Consider the following 20,598-nt stretch of genomic DNA (forward strand, 5'->3'; position numbering starts at 1 on the left):
AATATGTTCAACAGCAATAATAACAGATTGTCAACAAAGGCTTGCCAATGACCTTGACTGGGTGGAAATGAGACGCGCTGTGCAAAGTGTTTTTTTTTTGTTTGTATTTTTGTGGTATTTATTGGAATAAAATTGTGTGTGTTTACAACTTGTTACTACGTGTATCGCTGATGTGCTTGTGGTTCTGTTTTAACAGGTTTTTTTTTTGACGCTTCGTGGTTTAAATTAATTAGAGGTGATTTTATTACAGGAAATTTGCATATGAAAAGCTATTTAGAGATTAGTTTGCATAATAATGGTTGGTTAATTTCATGTTAATTTGACTCGCGTGCGCTTGAAGCAAAAAAAAAAAATCAATTTGTATGCGCATGAATTTGCTTAAAAATATTCAGGAAATACATACTACATATCTATGAAAAACTGAAACTGAAAATAAATTCCGAAATACCAAAGTGGGTTAGTATTTTAATTTTATGAAAACGCAAATAAAAATTATAAAAAATAACCCTAACAAAGAAAAGTAAAAACAAAACAGATGAAAAAGCAAAAAATGTAAAGATAAACAAAAAATAAAAGAAAAGCAAGTTAGAAAATAAAATGAAAAGAGATTATGTAAATTAAATTAAATTGAATGAGAAGAAATGAAATGGAGTGATCTACACTGTAGATTCTACAGTTTTATGCCACTTCCTGGGAATAAAAGTAATTCCAAAAATCCAAAAGTGGGTTGGTATAATCAAATTGCGGAAACGAAAAAACAAAAACGTTAATAGAAAGGAGAATTAAAAGTAAGAAAAAAAGTAAAAATAAGAAAAAAAAATTAAAATAAGAAAAAAAAATAAGAAAAAAATAAAAATAAGAAAAAAAATTAAAAAAAAATAAAAACAAGAAAAAAATAAAAGCAAGAAAATATTTAAAAAATGAAGTAATTAGAAAATAAAAACAAGCGAAAATAAAAAACGAATCAAAAGAACTAAAAATAAATAAATTTAAAAGAAATATAATAAATAAATAAAAAATACATGTAAATAATCTACACATGTAATAAAATTGTAACAGGCCGATGTCTACATTGTTGTATTAAAGAAAAATTAATATGAGGTGTCTTTATTGGAGCAACAGAAGCCTAATCAATAGTTTTTTAGAATTTCTGTCTCTCTGTATGTGTTGTACTTTCATCACTCGAAAACCGATGTATTTCTAGAGGTTCAACTTCAAATATAGAAAGGAAAAAAATACAGAGTTGCCACTTGTTTGAAAATTGCAGTTTAAATAAAGTGGTAAGATAAAGCAAATATTGCAATATGGCTGTCAAAAGAAAGAGGTTTAAGAAGGCTTACAGGCGATAATATTTTTGTGAAAGGTAGCCACCTATTTGAAAATTTTAATTTAATTAAATTAATAAGTTAAATTGAAAATTTGCAATATGGGTATCAAACTGAAGACGTTTAGGAATTTTTTTTAGGAAAAAATAAATTATAAATAATAAAAAAAATAATTTTAATAAGTTTGTCTAATTAAATTAAATTAAATGAAATTAAACAAAAAAAAATTGAAAGAAAAAGTATTAAAAAAGAAAACGTAAGAATAAAGAAAATATAGGAAAAAATTAAAAATAAATAAAAAATTAAAAATTAAATTAAATTAAATTATATAAATGAAATTAAATGAGCTGAAATTAAACAAAATTGAATGAAATATAGCGAAATATTGAAGTGAAACGAAGTTAAATTATATAAAAAAAAATGTAAAGTTAAAAAAAAAACAAATAGATAATAAAAAATGATATAAAAAGGAATTAAAAATAAAATAATAAAATTATGTTAATTAAATAAAATAAGATGAAAGAAACAAAATTGAATGAAATGAAGTGAAACATTGAGATGAAACAAAATAAAATAAAATGAAATGTAGGGAAATGAGATGAAATGATATGCAACAAACTAGAATATTTAATAGTAAGAAATTAATTGAAACAAGGAAAAAAAATATTTGTCGCTCACTATTTTGCTAAATGGCTGGCCGAGCATCTCCTCTAATTTTTGGTACGAGCCTTGTTGCTGATTCATAAATGGAGGGATCTGTAGTTTTACGCCGCCCCCGCACGGCCAAATTTTGTTCAATGGCCACACATTCCAAGCCTCGTTATAGAAAAGTATAGTATTTTGGCAAAACGATAGTGGTTAAATAAAAAATAAAATTCGAAAAAAAATCGTTGCCACAAAAATACCCTGGCCAACACAGCATTATACTGATAATGCCGAAATTAAAAGAGTCTGTGATAACCTAGCACCAGCTTGACCTATATATACGGTGACCATAAATATGGATTCAAAATGAAGGAAAATTTTTCAAAAATATGCCTACATATATTTACGTAGTATAAAAATATCAAAAGAGTATTTATGATTCTAAATTCTTAATACATTTTAAACCTTAAAAACGAATCACGTTTTCTTCATCGATATTAATCTTTTTTTACATGAATATTTATAAAAGTATAGTAAAACATATTATAATTACAATAGCTTACACGAAAAGTGAAAATCTTTAAAAGATTATTTTATAGGCAAATTTTGACTCGTTCAAAACGAAAACAATACCCTTTTTTTGCTTTTTGTACTTTTCGCAGTTATTTGTCAAAAATCGACGTCATGAATCGACGTAAACGACGAGTTAGAAAGGTATTTATGTGCCCTTTACAAAGATATATAATTTGTGCAGATTGCACTTCATTGCATCTACATTTCTAATCCGATTTTCATTATCTTTGGCTCAAAATTTACTGTAATGATATATCTTCTTTATCGAATTTTTAAACTAATGAAAAAAATAATCAAATAAAACTGCGTATTTGATTGGAAATCTCACTTTTTTCGACTTTGACGACAAAATGCAAATGGTCGCCTGTAGCACTAATAATTTTCATTGAAGTCGCCACAAGTTCTATATTTTGGTAAGAGGCACATCAATACCCTTCGAGCTGTAAGTCGCTTTCGTTGATTGGGAGATTTTTTCATGAGATATTGAAGAAAAGCTACGAAAAGTACCAAAAAACACTTTTTTGAAAAAATCCATCCATTGTCCGATAATTTTAAAATAACGGATAAAATGCGGGACAAATGCAGGACACTTGGAAAAAAGCAGTACATTTTCAGGTTTTTCAGGTTTGGAAAACTACGCAGGACCTACCTTTGAAAAACAGTACGGTCCTGCAAAAAACAGAACGGATGGTCACCGTACCTATATATCATAAAATTGGAAAAGAAATAAAGTACTTTACATTCTCAAACCGGGAAGAAGAAATAATGAAAAAGCAAAAGACTTCAGGCCAATGCCCTACAATCTTATTGCCAAGTCTAAGTGGTTTGAAGATGCCGACGATTCGCGACAGTAGATATTTAATATCAGAGGTTCCAGATAAGGTATATCAAAATTGCGATTATAGCGCTACTGGTCCTGGGCCGATGCTCAGGCAACGCTGCTACCAACCAACAAATAATAAAATATTAAAATATTTAAATTAAAAGCTTGTAAAATATTTGCGAAATTGCACTGTATAAGCAAGGAATACATGCAAGTTTTTTGAATAAAAAAAATAATATTACTTTCTGCTACCGTAAATTTAAATTTATATCATAAAACAATTGCCACTTACTCGCATTTTGTTGATTATTCAAATTGCACCTATTCATCACTCAAACTGCATATTATTTACGCCTACTCATCGCCTTTCACTAATGTCTTTCACTTTTCTTTCTTTCTTCCTCTCTTCCTCGCTCTTTCCGCCAAACAGATTAGAAGCCTCACGCAACTAGCCTCAAGCGGCAGCCCATTGCGGCGCGAAAACACCTTCACATCGGTCACAGCCCAACAAGTGACAGTCTTATCGTCGTCGCCATCGTCTGCAGCGGCGGCGGCGGCGATACAAACTGCGGCTGCCATCAAGCTGCGCAAGTACAGCGACCGTTGTCTGACCACAGCTGAAGCCAAATCGCACACCTACCGCATTTCGATGGCGAACTTGGAGGAGACGCAAGAGTCCGAATTGGACATGATATTGGGCGAGCTGAGCTTGCTGGAGGCACAAATCAATTGCGGTGATGCAGCTTTTCTACCCGGTTGCGGTGTACCTGGGCCGCAACAACATGTAAATCAATCAGCCGGTATGGGCGGCGGCAGCGGCATGGGCACAGCACCACCTACACGCACACATTCGCGCACAAATTCCACTATTTCAGGTGCCACGACCATTTCGCTATCTAGCGCATCGGAGTGTGGCAGCAGCGCTACCACACACTCGCTTGCCTCTTCCTCGGGCGTTTCGGAGAATGGCCAGAGCAGCATAAGCGGCGGCAGCAGTGTGGGCAGCATGATGGGCGTCAGTATTGGCGGTGTAGGCGGCGTTGGCGGCAGTCTTGGTGGTAGCGGTGTGGGCATTATGCGCGAGCCACGCACCGAGTCGCCAGACAATGATTCCGCTTTCAGCGACACCGTTTCGCTGTTATCCAGCGAGTCGTCAGCTTCGAGCAGCGCCAGTTCAGCGGTGCATCACAAACAGATGCAACAATTGCAGCAGCAACAACAGCTGCAGTATATGCAGCAACAGCTGAGCGGCACTACGCTGAGCAGCAGTAAGGCGGCCAAGATACAGCTGGCGTTGCACAAGTTGGAGCATCCATCCATAAGGCGATTGTTCGTCAAGGCTTTCACCTCGGACGGCGCATCGAAGTCGCTGCTGGTGGACGAGCGCATGTCGTGTGGGCATGTAACGCGTCTATTGGCCGATAAGAATCATGTGCATATGCAGGCCAATTGGGCGTTGGTAGAGAACTTGGGCGATCTGCAAATGGGTGAGTATTTGCGGCAATTGTGTAGAGTTTTTTTTGTTACCTTTTTCTCTTTTTCTCCGCAACAGAACGCCTCTTTGAGGATCATGAGCTGCTGGTGGACAATTTGATGACTTGGAATTCGGATGCGGGCAATCGCGTGCTTTTTCAGCAGCGCAGCGACAAGGTATCGCTCTTTGCCAAGCCGGAAATCTATCTGCCTGGACCGCAAATGGCGCCAGGCAGTCAGCACGATGAGCACACACGCGCCATGCTGTTGGAGGAGTTCTTCGAGACCAACTCGCAGCTGCAGGTTGACGGTCCGTTGTATATGAAAGCCGACTCGAAGAAAGGCTGGAAGCGTTACCACTTTGTTCTGCGCTCCTCTGGGCTTTACTATTTTCCGAAAGAGAAGACGAAGAACACACGCGATTTGGCTTGTCTGACACTCTTCAATGGCTATAATGTGTATCGCGGCTTGGGTTGGAAGAAAAAGTGGAAGGCGCCCACAGATTATGCGTTCGGCTTCAAGTCGGCCGTTGATTCTTCGCTCGGCAAGACCTGCCGCACATTGAAAATGCTTTGCGCGGAGGATTTGGAGACTATGGAGAAATGGATCACGGCCATACGCATTTCGAAATACGGCAAGCAGCTGTGGGAGAACCACAAAACGCTCATGGATGATCTCAGCTTGGGCGATGTGATGTTGCAAAGCAGTTTTGGCGTCTCGATGCGCAGCGAATCGATAAGCAGCATCTCATCGGCCGTGCCGTCACAATGCGGCAGCGTCTCCTCCGCCGTCTCGAGCATGTCCAATTCGAGTGGTCGCGTCTCGCGTGCTTCCTCGTCCTCGTCAAGCGGCTGCCTTTCCGACGACAACAATGGTTTCGACTCGGAATTCACTACAGGTACAATCAAACGCAAGCCCTCAATGAAGCCCAACCTGCCACTGACCACAATGACACGTCAGCTGAAAGAGGTGGGCGAGATAACAATTTGCGAGGGCAGCGGCGGCGATGTGCAAGATGCAGCCTCACCCGAACGTAGCGGAACACTTACGCGCCGTCACAGTCGCCGCAAGTCGCAAGAGAGTAACGGTAGCGGTACACTAAAGCGGCGTCAGCCGCCCGCAGCGGTGGCGAAACGCGGTTCAGCAGAAAGCATGAATGCAACCGCTTGCAACTCGTCTGGTTCCTCCAACTCCACGCCCACACCGACGCCCAGTATCTGCGCCAAGCCGCTGCTAGAGTATGAGGGCGTCCGCACTGTGGTCAGTAATGAAGCCAATGCTGTGGCGAATTGTATGTCCTCATCGACACTCTCGCTAGACTCGTTACCACCACCACCACCGCCGCCACCGCTCACCGACGAGCACGAAATATATGGCTCGCAGCTGTCACTGGTTTCATTGCCGCCACCACCGCCACCAGAAGAAGTGATGGTCTATCAGCAGCCACCGCAGCAATTCCAAATGGCAGGTGGCAAAGCGAACGGCATGCCGCCAGCAGTGCCTGCGAAACCACAGAAGCCCCAACAGACACCGGTGAAGGGTCCTGCACCACCGTATAAGGCACCACCAGAGTATGTGGGTCAAGCGCACAATCAGCATATGAACAACAGCAGTAGCAGCAATAAAAACAATGTTGCAGCCTCTGCTGCTCTACCACCGCCGCCGCAACCTTCGAATACTGGCACACAAAAGAAAGTATCCTTCGCCGATTCACCAGTGCTGCTGCGCCGCAAAATGTGCTCACCCGAGCCACCAGCGAGTCTACTGCAGCAGCAGCAACAGCAACAGCAAATGCAAATGCATATGCAAATGCACGCGCAGCCTTTGTACGGTTATGCGCCCTGCCCGCTGCCACCGCCACGCGCCGATATGACACGTCTCTCGACGAACTCTTCCAATTGCAGTTCAATCGACTTTGGCTCCCCCAAGCGTCTGCAAGAGTCCACCTCGAATCCGCCGCGCGACTTTCTCAAGGATCTACAACGCGTTATGCGCAAAAAGTGGCAGGTGGCGCAGAAGTGCAAACTAGAACCGGCCACAACTCCGCATGAAGTGCTCGGATTTCGCGATTTCAACGACGAGCTTCACAATTTGAATGCCTCCGCCACCACACACTACTATCGCGAGACAGCGAACGTGAGCAATTGGGTGCAAGAGCACTATGGTGCCGGCGCACCACCGCCACCGCCTAGCGAATATGCGCTCTATGAGAATTTGCATGCGACCGATGCGCCGAATGGCATGGCCGGCACAGCGGTAATGATGGAGCCGCAATTCCCCATGGGTGGGGCAGCGGCGGCGGCGGTGGCTGCAGCAGCGGCGCAACGCAAGAAGCGACCACCGCCGCCACCACCCAAACGCAGCGATTCCACGCAGCTGACGCACAGGGTTTAGGGATGTGGCGGAGGCCAACGTCGCCGACATTGGTTTCTGTGCGGTTGGTAATAGTATAAACAAGAAAGGGAAAGTGAGACGAGAAATGTGTGGAGAAAGCGAAAAAAGCAAGGTGTAAAGGAGAAAATTGAGTTAAAAGTAAAGGCGTTTATCAAAGCGTAGAAGGGAGCGTAGTGCTTTCATTGCGATGCTGGGAAGGTTCAGAACCTGTAGAACGCGCGCGCAGTTGCCAAACGTATTTGGTGGCAATACACACAAAACATGTCCTCTATATATGTAGTAGTTAATATTAAGATACTTATACATACAATGAAAAAATTTTTTATAAACATATATTTACATGCTTATACATATTTGTATGTGGACGTCTACTTACTAAGCATTTACACAGGCTTAAGTGAAAAGCGAATTTTCGCGAATAATTTCAAAAAAAAAGAAGAAAAATAATGCTTTTTGCTTTCAAATTGTCTACGCCTAGGAATTGTACAATATGCCATACTACATAATAGCAGCAAGCAAAAGCAACAGAATTTTTGAGCAGCAATATAAACAATTTTAAACAAGTTTTGAAGTAAAATGATAAATTAATGCATTTATACGATAAACATTTTATGAAATTAGAGCAGGCAGCGTTGTTAGTTAAAACAGCGGAGCATAATTTAAAATAATATTGTAATTTATGCAAAATTTATGATATTTCCAACTCTCCACAACTCTACAACAGTCTCAACAACTCCCCAAATTGTCCATTGCTCTCCAAAAGCCTCCATTAATATTTAAAAGCCTACACAACGCATCTTTAGCACACAAAATTGTATCTCTCATTAAACTCTACACAATGCTCCACTTGCTTTTATAGCACAGCGCAAAACCTTACTAGTACTTTTTGTAAAACGGGTTAAACCTGCCTTTTCTGAAAACTTTTATAAGCTACTGCCAAGGAAAATTTTGCTGCTTTACTAGCGTTCTTTGTAAAACATGTTCAAAATTTGTTCTTCGAAAACTCTACACAACTCCTCACATGTTTTGTAAGCAAATACCAACGAAAAATTGTGTCAAACTTACTAGCGCTTTTTAAACAAATGTGGTAAAAATTTGTGTGTTTGAAAATTCTACACAACTCTCCACATGTTTCGCATGTTGCTGGCATTTAAAACCTGCATCAAATCACATCCTCACTTTGTTATGTTGTATTTCAAAAACTCTACACAACTCTCCACTCCTCTTTTATGTCCTCAAAAAGTTCCAAATAGTCCTTAGAAGTGGCTCATGTATCGAAAAAGCGCCTAAAAGCAATCGATTATTATTGAAAGTATCCTAAATTGTCCGCCCCTCACTCGCGCTGAGTTTTGCTAGAGCAATATTCTGCAATTTCCAAAAGCATACTGCCCCGTGAATTTCGTATTTTAGCAAAATTTTTTTAAATGAAAAATTAAAAAAAATTTATTATACTCTTAATTATATGCTACGACTCTTTTAATTTTGAAATTGTGCAAATTTTAAACGAATAAGTAATGGTTTAGTGTTATTAAACGAAAAAAATATGGCAAACATTTGCTAGTATACAGCGGCATGCAATACAATTGCAATGATTATTTAAATTTACCAAATCTCTACTAAAAACTACCACTAACAACAAAACTACACATTGTAAATTCCTCAAATTTTTGCATGCGAATCGCTAATATATGTACTTTATCCATATACATACATATATATTTAATGCTTACAAATGAAATTTATTCGCCTTACGTATTAGAAGCGAAAATTAGCGTTTAGTTTTTAAGAAAGAAAACAAGCAGTGTTTTTTTGAAAAAAAAAAAATGCAATTTTTCATTAAAAAATTTGTGTATCCACTCCACTCTACTCTTGCATGTGTATGTACTTATTTAAGTGAAATTCTAAAGCAAATTAACGAAAGAGAAAAATGAGTGAAAATTATAAATAAGCCGAAATAAGGCATCTATGCATGAAACAAAATTATTTGGTGAATTTTGTTTTTTAAATATAAATGAAAAGTAAAATTGCATTGAAAATGTTTGCGGCCGTGCGCTACAAACTTGCTTTTCCATAAAATTTATTTGTAAAACAAAATATTGTAGTAATTAAATTGTTCCTAAGCAAAAGCATTTCACTTGAAATATGAAAAAAAAAATATGAAAATAAAAAATTGCTAAATCTTAATAAAAAAGCAGTTAATTAAAATTGAAACTAATTGTAAAACGCTAAATAGATTAGGCAGTTACGAGTAAAAAATGCTTTCATAATTGTATAATTATGTGCTGATTTGCGCGAATCGTGCGACGAAACGCGGCGAATTTTACAAGCATATAGTTGAAAATTTTCACTTTTTTAAAAATAAGTAAACAAAAAAAATAATGTAAAATTTAGTTAAAACCGCTTGTACAGTTAAAAACTAAAAATAAATAAAATACAAATATTTAACAATTTTATGTGAAAGTATCAGTGTTCCCCGCTTTTTCTACTTCAAACGCGTCTTAGCAATTTTAGTTCATTGAAAGTGAAAGTTACTCTTAAAAAAATACTAAATATCAAAAAAATAAATATGTATTAAAAAAACATTAGTTGTTGAAAAAAAGAGTAAGCTAAATAAATACAAATTGAAATATAATGTTGGTGCTCACACCTGCCTTGTTATTGGGTTATCTGGTTAAGTGATTATATTTTGTACACAGTTTCAAACATAAAATATATTGAAGAATAATAATATATAACCAGTTAACTTAATAACAGAAAGGTGTGAGCGCACCTCCAATGTGCTCGAATGCAAACAAAGAAATAAAAAAATACAATTTTACACAATTTGCTAAAAAAAACGCATACTTGTTGCATTTAAACTATTTATTATATTCTAATGAAGCCTACACTTGAATTCCATGCCGGTAAATATTCTCAAAATTGTTAAAGCAAAATTGTGCCCAAATGTTTTTGTGTGGCTTTTAAATTTATGGGCGCGATTTATTCACTTGGAATTAGCGACTAGGCTGAATATGATTTTATAAAATTGAAGAAAGAAACAATTTTAAATATAAATAAAATTATATTTTGAAATATTAAAAAACATATTTCAATTAAAAGCATACTTAATAATTTTTAAAAAATTATTAAATAAATTACTCATGAAAAAATTTGTACATAACAAATTTTTGTAAATGCCATACAAAAGCAGTTTATCGAACCCAAACAACAGCTTATAAATATATACTTAAAAATTAATAAATAAATTTTACACATGAATAAAAAAAAAAATAAAAAAACAAGCCACCCAAGCGCTTGCGTTGTATCTCAAATGTTTGTTTAAGCAATAGAACTTATTTTTAATAATTAATACCGCCTGATCATTTATTTTAATTTATACTCACATTGTGTAAAATAATTACACTTTGGCGTGCCTTTCTTTAAGTTTCATTTTCTCATCTAAAGCTTAGTGTCCAGTTCTCAAGCAAATGAAATACATAATAAGCAGGCAAGTAAAAAAAAAAAATTTGGAAAAGTGTAGTACAAAATGTACAAAATTTCTTGTGCGCAAACTTGTCTTAGAAATCGTGATAGAATATTTTTTAATTTCTTGAGCGTTAATATTAAAATTTACTTTTTTTGGGAGTAGGATACTAAGCTTTAAAGTATAGTATCCAGCGTTCACGAAAAACAACAAATGCGCATAAAAAACGCTATACCAAAATTTCTCACATTTTATAGTTGTAAAAAATATTTCTCACAAATTTTATCAGTTTGCAAAGTTTTAGAAATTTTGTGCACAGAAACAACTGAAGAAGAACAAATTGTTTGCAACTGCAATTTTTAAAAAGAATTTTTAAATATTTAACGTTATTGAATTTAGAGTTTTTTAATGTACTTTTTTAAAGAAACGGTTTGCTCAGAGAAAATAACAAATTATTTGCAACTTAATTTTCACAAGGTATGAAAATTTTGAGAAGCGCATTTTTAAATAAAAAAATTTTATATACATACATATGTACGTGCAAACAAACGCATTTCTTTGAAAAAAATGGCCACATAAAACATGCGGGATTTAAGGGTTTCTTTTCTTAAGGGCCAAAAAGAATATTTAAAATCTTTAAGAGTAGATACATACATATAAGAAGATACTTTACAAATAAAGTTTATAAAAAAAAAAATTTAGTAAAAAAAAAATCAGAACTCAAAAAATTTTTATTTCATTTTATTCTAGAAAGAAATTTGGTCGACGCAAAAATACATACATACGTAAATAATTTTAGCATCGACAGATGTTGTTTTAGTTAACAAAAAATTTTGTTCAGGTCAAAAAGAGATTTTTTAGTTTGGTCCCAAAAAAATATAAGCAAATATTTATTATTATTTTTTTAATTGTTTAGTTTAAATTTTTTTATTAACGGCCCCATTGCGTAAGTCGTAAATTGGGCTAAAATGTTAGACTCGACAACATTGGCATTGTCTACTGTCGTGCTGAAATAAGTAAACGACGGAAATCGTCGGAAACTATGCAGTGCTGTCAAGTTTTTCCGTTTTAATAAATTAGTCGAGTGGAAATTTTAGCCAATGACGTGAAATTTTCGATACGATTCGACTCACGAAAAATGATTCCATTCGACACGACTCTCTCAATGAGGGTGTAACTTTTTCTTTTCTCCAAGGCTAATTGAAATGCACAGTTTTGATAGAAACGGAATATTTTTTCCAAACTATGAAATAAATTTCTCACACATTTCGGCAGCTTGCAAAATTTTCGCGATTTTTGAAATTTTTTGCATAGAAACAAATGCAAGAAGATTAAATGACTCCAAGCCGAAATTTTAAAAGTATTTTCAAATATATAATTTTATTAAATTTTGAAATTTTTCTCATTTGATTTTTTGAGTTCTTAAATTTTTAGAATAATTTTTGAACATCTAAAATTTGGGGAAGCATATCTAAAATTATTCAACATTTCAAAATTTCTTATTTGCTCTTTTCAACTTTGAACGAAACGGCACAAAAAATAAAGAACAAGGAAAATAATCAAAAATAAAATGCTCCGAAGAACTTCTGTCGAATGATAAAATTACTATCAAGCCCATGGCATAATTTAAAATAAAAAGCCCGAAAAATTTCGAAGGCCTCGTAGCTTTCTCTTAAAAGTAAAAATTTGATGTGGAAAATACTTTCGACTTTTGAGTTTGGTAGTACTTAGATTCACCTAAAAAGAATGTATAGAAATTTTGTGGAAAAGTTTTGAGGCGTTGCTAAAAAATTTATGGAAACTCAACTCAATAATGTTGCGATTTTTTATGTATTTTGAAATGGATTTGCGCCAACTTTTGTCAAAAAGAAAAAATTTACTAAGAAGGGCATCCCTAAAAAATTTCTTTTTATGTTTGTTACGGGTTTACACTGTGCATTAAATAGCCATTACAATAACAAAGTTGAGCGTTCAAAATATCTGTACCATTACGTCGAAAAAAATAGAAGTCATTCCTCTGTTTCTACAAGCAATTGGAAATTCGGCGTAAGAATAAAAAATTGTGTAGATTAGTTTTCGGCGAAAATAAATGAATAATAAAAAACAAAATTTCAGTGCATAAAAATTTCAAATATTTTGCTAAATTTTATGAAATTCGCTTTGTAAAAAAACTTATGTTGTCTTCAAAAATTCATACAGAAATATTATCAGAAAAATTTTAAATAAATAAAAAAATTCACCCAGGTTATTTTTCCCGCAGCTATTTTGTTAAAATTTTGCTTTGAAAAACATTTCCGTAAAGAAAGTTAAAAATATGTTTATTGGTTGGTGCTCTTTACTGCCTTTGCACAATATGTATGTATTTACAACTGTATGTATTTCTTGTTCACAATTTAATTTTAATCCTTACCAAACTGCTGCCCAAATGATGATTTCAAAATATTTAAACTTTAAGTTTTCTTCTTAAATACAAATTTTATATACGATGTATTTTATGTATGTACGTACATTTACACACATAAATATGTATAAAATATATGTATGTATATAAGTGTTTAGGAATATATGCGTTTATATATTTTCTATTTTGTTTAAAATTACCTGTTTTTGCACGCCAATTATTGTATTTATCACATTATTTAGTAATTATTTAACATTGAGCTGCGTGTATTTTTTATAAGTAAAGTGAAAATAGTATATTATTAATTATAAATAATTTTAATTATAAAATTTTTAAGTTACCTTTTCTAATTTTGTTATAACTAAAATCTGTCTTAAAAATATTAAGATTGCATAAATGTGAAGTTGAAAGAAATTGAAACAAAATAAATGTACCGAAAAAAATGTGAAATGATTGGAAATGCTTTCTTTTTAGTTTTGCGCATAATTAGCTAAAACCCTTTAAAATCGTGAATTGGCTCTTAGTAAGTTAAAGAAATTAAAAAGAATTCATGTGGAGGAGCTGAACATAGTTATGTAAATGGTATATTGGTGTTAACTATAAAAGGTTATATATGTATATAGCATAATAGGAAGCTTACCGATATCATTTGCATAAGTAGAGTTTTCCCAAATTTTACGAGTAGGAAATGCCTGAAGAAAATAAAAATTCGAGGGCGGATCTGCTGAGCGATTTTGGCCGAGTTCAACAAAGCACGTCAGTCGTTTCTCTTCTTCTGTGCTCACTGATGCCAAATGGAAATGTCAAGTGAAGCCTCCCTCTTCCTCTGCTACCACCAGCGGGCTCCGAGTTGAATACTTTCAAAGCTGGAGCGTCGGAGTCGATTCGAACGACATGACCAAGCCAGCGTTGCCGCTGAATTTTAATTCGCTGCACTAGTCTATGTCGTTGTAAAGCTTCTACAGCAGGAGTGACTAACAGAGTGTGGTTTTCGTACGTCGAGAGAGGACTTTACTCTTTAATTGCCTACTCTCTCCAAAGTAGCAAAAAGGCAGAACAGATTTCGCGGTTTTTGTTACCGCTGATGAGCGGTTCAGTTCTGCAGCTCAATTCTAGACGGAAGTTTCGTTCGGGGAAACAGTACAGCTGAAAGCGGAGCAACGGAAAGTGGTTAACGGAAACTAAAGTGTCACCACATTACTGCTTGCAGAAATGGAGAAGGTAGTAGCATATAGCATCTCAAATGATCTCTGCTCGCTTTGTTTGAGTTCCGGTCGTTTAACAAAAAATTTTGCATGTGAGAGCAACAACAAAGTTAGCTAGCAAGGATGGACGATAGCAAGTTTGGTTGTACCTCATTTAGTTCGTTCGTTTTGCCACTCGTAGCTATTGACTGCAACTGAGATCCCTCCTCGATAAATATCTCCACCGATTTTTCGCGCTACCAAATTTAGGTAACCACTTGCACAATTCCGTACACCTGGTAAAATTGAGGAATCGAAGAATTTTAGAAAATTTGTGCTGCACTTCAAAGCATGCTTTGCATTTCTTGCTGACTGTTGGTGCAGCAGCCGGATTCTTACATTCGCTATCGCTAGTTTTGATCGCTAAAATTCTCAGAAAAAAGAGTAAGCGCGCCTAAAAAAGTGCAACGTCTAGTCACATGCCTTTCATACTACCAGATTTGGCTGATTACGCATTGCATCTGTTACCTTTCCATGTTGTAAACTTTTAGGCCTCACTGACTCACCTCTGAGTCTAAAGTTTTTTGCAAGGCAATTTCAATTTTTTTTTTGCCGAACGTCATATCTTCGCCATTTACAGTCGATTCTTGTCGATGTTTTTGTCTCGGGAAGAACACGTTTTGTTCCAAAGTTCATTGATCTCAAGTACACCGTTCTAGTACTTACCCACCAGATCACCCTTATGTCAGGAAATTAAAGCCCTCGAAAAATCAAACAAAAATTTTTGCTTCCGAATGTAGGCGTCGCCGAAAAAGTGAAAAAAAAAATGGATTCGGAGGTAATAAACATTCTTTTCTTAAGAATAAAAGGGTTCAACTTGTCTATAAAAAAATGCTCATTGAATTGTGGTACAGATATGCTGCCTTTATGGTTAAGCTACTTGTCCTCTTTATTCGTTTTAAATATTTTTTACTTTTAAAAGCGTCTATCAGCCGTAATTACAATCTTCAATTCAAACCGATTTTTTTTTTACTCTGAGCTTTTGTTTCTGGAAGGGTTAAGTATAGAAGAAATTGTTTGAATTTCATGCATACATTCAAATTTTTATTAATTATTTGTGGTAAAAATTATTTGATTAACTTCGTATATTTTTATTTTCTTAAGTTTTTGTTTGAGAAAACTTTGTTTTGCTTTTTATTTAACCGGCCGTAAAGCTCCATAAATCAGCTTATATAAACACATAATTTATTTTCTTAATTTCTGAAAAAGATCCTTTGAATTAGGGCTTTATTGCTTAAACAAAATATTAAAAAAAAAAAAAATACTCAAAAGCTGACTAAATGTCATCATGAACTAATATGCAGTTTTTATATAAGTAAATTGAAAAAATAAAGGAAATAAAAAAATTTGTTACTAAGTAAAATAAAACGCTCTAAATTGAATAAAAAATAATACTTTTTTCCACTATACCGATGTAAAACAATAATTTAGAAAATGCTTAATTTAAAAAAATGACTTTGTTTTGTAAATGTGTGAAGTATAATGAATAAGTGAAAAAAACACTTGGCAACCCTTGGACTGCTTGGATAAATAAACTTTGAAATAAGTAAAGTACTCCACAAAATATTTTGGTAAATAGATTGAAGAAACAAAAGCAAAAAATACAAAAATGTTGAGGCAACATGATTACTTTCAATGCAATTGTGGAATTTAATGTACATAAATAAATGTAAGGGCCAAAAATTTTGAACTTCATTCAACAAACAAAATTTAATCAAAAAAGAAAAAAGAGAATTTCAACTTAAAAAAGGATTCAATAAAAAAAGTAAAATCCGAAAATAATTGATCCACTAAAATCCCATACAGCAACATACACAAAATTTAAGTACTGATTTTTACAACTTTTGATACGAACATAGAGTTTATAAAATTTTTTTAATCACAGGCAATAAATGGCAACTAAAGTTTCGAGCAAACAATAAAACTCAACTCGAAACAAGCGAAAAATAAGCAACTAAGCATACAGACAAGTAACTTTACAAACGAATTATGTAGGTAAACGTTTTTAAAAACAATCGAGGACATAAAACATTTTGGAAAAATACAATATATGTGCATATGTATGTACACAAAAACAGAAAACAAAAATCCACATAAATCGTAATAAACTAAGAACGGCAAGCATGACTACCAGCAAACAATCTAGAGTTGTAACCATGCAGCGGATAGTTTCAAAAATCGGAGCCTTGTTCTTCTTTTTGAAACCAAACTGACTTAGTAGACTCAGAAAAAGGTAAAATAACAAAGTAAAAAGTGAATAAGATTTTTTTTTTAATAATTCAAGCAAGTAATCAAGCAACATAATGGCCAAGCAATTAGGGAAGGAACTACAGCAACATAGACTAGAGCAGTTTTTGATACAATATATGTATGCAATTTTTTTATAACAAAAATTAAATAAAAATCAATAAAGAAAACAAGCAACAGGTTTTAATCAAGCGTGAGAACACGCACACACATAGAACAAAATAAATGATTGAAATTGGTCATGATGCAATAAAAAAAGGTGATATATGGACGTAGTGACAGCTCGCTTTGACGATCTCTTAGCTCAAGGTTGTACATATTTTGGAAGCACGAAAGAAAATGTGGAAAACGAAGACCGTATTATAAAAAAGTAATAAATTTAGTGCTCTATGCTATGTTAGCTATGAATTGCTAACTTTTTTGTAATAAATTGTATATGTATTATGACAAGCCAAAAGGAACTCGTAAAAATTTTATTCAAATAAATTTGAAAATTTAGTATACACTAGTAAACAACGCAACAAGCGCAACAACGTTAAAATTAAATTTTAGTTTTTAAACAGGTGGCAACCCTCTTAAAACGTATTTTCAAACTTTTCTTAAACGTATCTTCTCAAATTTCTTTCGTCTGACATTTTTTTTACATATTTCAAGTAACTGATGAATTAATTTGAATTTGAATTTTTAAACAGATAGCAACCCTTGTTAATATAGTTTTGAAGTTAAACTTTTTCAAAACCATTGCAGTTGATGCTTATCTGTTGATAAATTATTTAACATATCTACTAACTAATGTGAGTTTAACTTTTTAAAACGGTGGCAACCCTCTCCAAATGCCTTAAATATATTCTAAATGCTCAAGATTGCTTATCACAATTTCGTTTGACACTCTTACTTTAATATTTCATATAACTTGTGTATAATTAAATTAAATTAGACTTTTATAATAGGTGGCAACCCTAATTAAACAATTTTTCCGACAGAAACCTTCATAGTTACACCTGGTCAATCTGGCGCCTATATTGTGATACATATCTAATACCCTTAATATGAGTTGAAATAAATATTCAAACAGGTGGCAACCCTCTTCAAAACTTTAAACCTCTTTCGTCCGGAACATTGGGATTTATATGTATATTGTATGCATTTAAATTACCTAATTGCCTTAATTCAACTTGAATTTTTTAAACAGGGGTACAGGCCTCCGAAATATAGCTCAGTAGAGAATTTGGATTTTCAAACAAGTGGCAACCCTCCCAAAACTATGTCCGAACGTCAACCTGCGGGCGCTACGAAATAGTTTTTCGCATTTTCTGACGAACGTATTATTTTGAGTTGTGTCAATTTTGCAGATGGTGTGCGATATATTGAGCCCTAACTGCCCAAAAGATATAAACAACATTTTTATTTTGTTTTTGTTTTGATGCAGAAATGCTCCTAGAGCATCAATGCAAATGTATTTCTACATCAAAAACAAAAATTTTGGCGGTCAAGGCTCGATTATTCCAACAAATTTAATAATCTAATAATAGTAGAAGTTCAGTTAGAAATACATTAAATGCGATTCGAGGGTATTGCGCGCAGTGATGATAGGTTTGTAAGTAAAAATGTTAATGATTTATACCTTCTAAAATAAATTTTATAATTTTTAAATAGAGGCCGAATTAATATCGAGGCTTAAACGCTCGAAAAATGTAAGCGAAAGTTTTTACAAAAATTCTCTTTTGATGCAGAAATGCTCCTAAAACATCTAGATGAATTTCTGCATCGATGAGGGCCGTGATATATTTTGATTTTTCTTTTTTATTAATCGGGTTAGTTGCTTAATGCAAAATGCATTCCGTTTAAAAAAAAAATATTTTTTTTTTTACTTCTCACAGGCATACATATGTGCATTTATCACTGTTTTAACAAGTTTTCTATAAAGTTTGTTTGGGCTTACTCAGTCTGAGTTAAGGCGTGAACGAATTTTGGATGATCCGATGCGAAAATAGAAGAGATCTCTTGGCTCTAAAAAAAATTGGAATTTTTAGTTTTCAAAATAAAGACGAGTAAGGATTGTTCTTGCTTGAGAGAGTACCCATTTTAGTTTTTTTCGCTGTAAAATTAAATGTGCTTTCTCCACATACAGCCAACGTACAGCATCTTTTATTATTGCATCATGGAAATGGGTAAGGCGTAAGAGCTTTCAAAGAAAACAGCGTTTTTTTAAAGAAAATGATTGAATGAATATAGAATGCATACGATAGTTTTCAAGAACTTTTAACAAAAATTTTTCCACACTCTGAATCAGTAAAAAGAAAAAAAGTTAAGAGCGGTAGCAAAGCAATGTAAAATGTTATAAAGCTTAGAAATGCAGGCATGAAATGATATAGTAAGGAAAATTGAGCGTATTTAGGTATAAAGTGCCAGCAAGCATGCCAAAAATATTCAATAAAACGCTTATTGATAAATTTTTGAGTAAGAAATGAGCTAAGAAGATTACGAGCTATTGAAGATGACTCTCTGTATTCTCATTTCGAAGATCAAGAGAAGCTCAAAATAATAATTCCTTTGCCCGTAAGGACATGCAATGTTTATAATGATAATAAAATGCACGAAGCTCGGAGATTTGTAGAGTGATCTATTGCTTGCAAAAAATGACAGCCCTAGCTCTAGACGTCTAAAACGCTGCTTCAAATCAAATTTTTCGCATTCTGAAAAACATTTTATTCAACAAACAAATTGATGATTTGAAATTAGTCTATACAAATATTACATATTTATGTATACCTCAATTCAAGCTATCCATTTCATTGATTGTGTCCTCTTTCACATTTTCTATAAAATGTGTTTCCTACTTTGTTTCTTTTAATCAAACAAGTTTCATTCTTGCAAAAAGCATGCAATCATGCAAAACGTGTTCAATCAAGCATACAACTAAGCCAGCAGCAACTAAATTTATCTATTTTTAATAATAAATTTGAAAAACGCGAAAAAATTATGATACAGCTCGAAAAAGATAATCAAGCATTGCAAGAATATCTACGCCCAGCATGTAAAAATATGCAGCCAAAAGTGGTAAAAATTTCTTATATCATCAACAAAAAGCTGAGGTAATTGAAATCAAGAAAAGATGTGAAGTCAGTCAAGCCAGTGAGATATTTTATGAAAAAGTATTAAATGAGTCAATCATGAATCAATCAGTATGTTAGGAAAAAGTGCGCCAAAACAGCTAGAAAATCAGGTTCAAACTTACTTCTCTTTCAACCCTTTTTTTGTAACGAACTTGTCTTTTTTTTTAGTATACATACATGTGTAAGTCAAGCAACCGGTAATCAAATCAAGCAAACATATTCAATACAACTGACGTATACTACTAAATACTACTACTACAATACATACATACATAAAAATGATAACAGTAAATATTTAATAGAATATAACAATAATTTACACACACACATACATTCATAAATACATACATACTTACGTATACATACATAAATAAACATGCAATTACAAATTGTCGTCTAACTCAATAACCGTAGCCTAAAAGTATGCAACAGAATGCCATACAAAGTAAAAAAAATATGTGAAACATCCTAATTAATGCCATGCATTTTGCAATAGACTGGTTAGAAAACGCATTTTTAACAAGGGTAGAACTATAAAGTATACTTACACTTATACATACAAACATATGTAATAGGAGGCTAGCTAGAAAGTAAAGAATTTGTAAGCCATTGTGGAGGTAGTTAGTAGCGTAGTATTGGTGTTAAGCAGCCATTTCAAAATACTAAATAATTACAAAAAATAAGAGTGACTAAAATGCAAATTCATAAATAGAATAAACTAAAAAAATATGCATTTGTAATTTTATAATTATGAAGAATCACAATAACAACAAAGCGCGAGTATCATAAAACAATTGCCAGGCAAACACATACGATTTTTAGTAGCATACTTTTTGGGTTTGCAAGTGAAAAAGTGAAAAGAGCGACAGCATATGTTTGGGCTGCTTTTTTTTT

General features: G+C 33.9%; 1 protein-coding gene across 1 annotated transcript in view; it reads left to right on the top strand.

Annotated features, from left to right (window-relative positions):
• The window catches only part of LOC118748787 (abnormal cell migration protein 10), a 49,751-nt gene extending 39,710 nt beyond the window's left edge, over positions 1 to 10,041 (top strand). Inside the window, exons 2-3 of the mRNA XM_036483465.1 lie at positions 3,797 to 4,853; positions 4,919 to 10,041. Coding sequence (XP_036339358.1) covers positions 3,797 to 4,853; positions 4,919 to 7,233 — 3,372 coding nt within the window. The 3' untranslated portion in view covers positions 7,234 to 10,041. The remainder of the gene's footprint in view (positions 1 to 3,796; positions 4,854 to 4,918) is intronic.
• Positions 10,042 to 20,598: the final 10,557 nt, after the last annotated feature.

The sequence above is a fragment of the Rhagoletis pomonella genome, unplaced genomic scaffold, assembly GCF_013731165.1.
Source record: "Rhagoletis pomonella isolate Grant_MI unplaced genomic scaffold, Rhpom_1.0 Rhpom_scaffold_00013, whole genome shotgun sequence".
Taxonomy (NCBI): Eukaryota; Metazoa; Arthropoda; class Insecta; order Diptera; family Tephritidae; genus Rhagoletis; species Rhagoletis pomonella.